This window comes from Lolium rigidum, chromosome 5 (assembly GCF_022539505.1).
Source record: "Lolium rigidum isolate FL_2022 chromosome 5, APGP_CSIRO_Lrig_0.1, whole genome shotgun sequence".
NCBI classification, from domain to species: Eukaryota; Viridiplantae; Streptophyta; class Magnoliopsida; order Poales; family Poaceae; genus Lolium; species Lolium rigidum.
In genome coordinates this window covers 109,326,962-109,329,726 of record NC_061512.1, presented here as the reverse complement: position 1 = coordinate 109,329,726, position 2,765 = coordinate 109,326,962, and the positions used below count along the sequence as shown (strand labels likewise).

At 56.9% G+C, this 2,765-nt stretch overlaps 1 protein-coding gene across 1 annotated transcript; it reads right to left on the bottom strand.

Annotated features, from left to right (window-relative positions):
* Positions 1-469: 469 nt before the first annotated feature.
* On the bottom strand, positions 470-2,292 carry LOC124655991 (protein DETOXIFICATION 56-like). The gene has a single exon (XM_047194809.1). It carries the CDS (start codon positions 2,205-2,207, stop codon positions 654-656), a length of 1,554 nt encoding a protein of 517 aa, XP_047050765.1. The 5' UTR covers positions 2,208-2,292; the 3' UTR covers positions 470-653.
* Between the last annotated feature and the right edge of the window lie 473 nt (positions 2,293-2,765).

Genomic DNA, 2,765 nt, shown 5'->3' with positions numbered 1-2,765 from the left:
AAGGGCCCTACCAAGATCCCAGTAGATCCAATTCTAATGGCATATTTAATTTGCTTCTACTACGTGCTTTGTGATATGTTGGTCATTTCACTTTAGAAGATGATTTTGGAAGGAATGCATGTCTCTTGAGTTTTCATGTTTTATCTTCGCAAACGGGGGACTCATAATCCCTCTGTTCTAAAAAAAATGCTTAACTTTTTCTAAATTCAGATATATCTATATGTATTCGTATCTACTATCTGGACGGAGACAGGGGGGACGAGGGGGGCTGCGCCCCCCTATGCTCATGATTTTTCTTTGAACTCAAGCCATGACAGCTCCTTATTTGTGTGATTTTAGCTAGTTCTGCATCCCTCATACTAAGATTACCCTCTTATACTTCATTCCTGGCTCCATCCCAGTATATCTATATAAAATTGAACACCTTTTTAAAAACGGGGGTGTATTATTTTGCAGCTTCGTCCACCTCTTAAAGATTTTTCTGCATTAAAAAAGGTCCGTCACTGCATAGGTGATTAGGTGGTGGTGTACACATACGATACAGGATAGAAACCATGTCTAGCATCATTCGTCCGAAATCAGCTCGAGTTGGATTACTAGATCGAACGAGCACCCAGATATGAATATGATAATGCATGCAGTCACTCGTCGTGTCAAACCTCGCCGGCGTTCCCGGACGTCGCCTCCTCCTTGCCGGAACCCGGCACATCATCACCAACGGCGCAGACACCAGCACGGGCCCGCGCCTTGTCAGCCTCGGCCTTCCAGTCCATGCGCGCGATCACCACGACCAGCACCGCCAGACTCACCGTCGCGCCGACGATGAGCCCTGCCAACAGGCCCTCGACCCCTCGCCGGGCCCTGAACCCGAGCGCCACCGCGACCGGCAGCGCAACGAGATAAAACCCTCCCAATGCTGCGTACATCCCCACCGCCGGCCTCGCCGTGCCCCGCACGATGCCGCCGCACACGTTCAGTGGGAAATTCACCACCTCCAGCGCTGCCATCACCGTCATCGCCTTTGCCACGCCTTCCCGCACCCCCGCGCCTCGCGTGTACAGCCGCGCCCACTGCCGGCGTGACGCGAGCATGAGCGCGCCTCCGGCGGCACCGGCGAGGATGCCGCCCATGATGGAGATGGTGGCGGCGCGGCGCGCAGCGGCTGCATCGCCCGCGCCCAGGGAGTTGGAGACGCGCACGGAGGCGCTCACGGAGAGGGAGAGCATGGCGGCGAAGAGGAGGTAGTCGAAGTTGAGCGTCACCGCTATCACCGCCACCGCGCGCCGGGCGTCCGGCAGGCGGCCCGTGAGCAGGACCAGGATCTCGTAGCACCACCACTCGAGGCATGTGTTCAGGCAGGACGGGACGGCCAGCCGGAGAAGACGCACCCAGTCTGCCGTCCTTTCCGGGTCCGACCACCACCACCTCCCGCACCGCGGCGCTTCGGCCTTTCCGTTGTTCTTCTTCATGAGGATGGCGACGTAGGCCGCGAGCCCGACGGCAGTTGCGAGGTCGCTGAGCCAGACTGCGGCGGCGACGCCCTCGACGCCCCTGGTCCGTGACAGCCACACGGTGAGCGGGACGTGGGCGGCGAGCCCCACGGCGGAGGCGAAGAGCGTCGGGAGCGTCACCTCCTGCGAGCTCAGGTACGCCTTGAGCGGGCCGAGGAAAGAGGAGATGGCAAGGTCCGGGAGGAGGCACACGACGTACCTCCTCGCCACTGCAGAGATGTCAGGCTGCTGGCCGAAGACGTGGAGGAGCACGGCGTCGACGCGGAGCCAGAGCAGAGCGATGGGCACGGAGGCGGCGAGGAGCATGGCAGTGGCCATGAGCAGCGTCCTACGGAGGAGCCCCGCGTTCCCGGCGCCGTGCGCCTGGCCGCAGATGGGGTCCATGGCGCCGCAGAGACCCGTCAGGACGGCGAACCCCGTGGCGTTAGCGAAGCTGAAGCCCAGTGTGCCGGCGGCCAGCTCCAGGTCGCCGAGCCGGCCGAGGAAGGCGGTGGTGATGGCCTGTTTGGCGAACCACATCAGGTTCATGCCGATCAGCGGCAGCGCGATACCTCGCTGCGCACGCGCCTCGCCGGCTACCGCGCGCGCCGCCGCCTCCGCCCATCCCGGGTCCTTCTTCTTCCTGGTCGGGCATCCATCTTGATCACGCTCTTGCTCTTGCAGCTGCTGGTGATGAGGTGGTGACGATGGATTCATGGCGAAATAATCAGTTCGTGGGCAGAGCAAAATGAGTTTGCTTTAGGAAGATGAGGAAAGAAAGAACGTGACAGAGCAAAATGAAGGTGCAACGGCCAGAAAACTGAAGCGGGTAGCGTGACGTTCATTTTATGTATTACCTCCATTCCGAAATATATTTGTTTTTTCTGAAAAACTTGTATTTATCAGCCATGCATATGCATGACACGTGGAATTGGACATAGTACAGGTGAGCAGAGTTTGTCCTGTCCAGCATGCAGGGATGGAGCCAGGAATACAAGATAAGGGAGGCTAAATGTACATCACATAAGTTGGAGGGGACCATATAGCTAAATTTTGCTAAATTTAGGAGCCAAATCTACAAATTTTAAAGGGTTTTTTCAGGAAAAAATAATCATAGGGGGGGCCATGGCCCCAGCCTGCCCCCCACTGGCTCCGTCCCTGGCAGCATTTGCATATACTTTTTGATTCAGAAGTTAATACCAGCCATTTTTTTATTCGGAACAAATATGGTCCAAAAACAAATTCCGTTGGGTTTGGTTTCTACGTACTATTCAC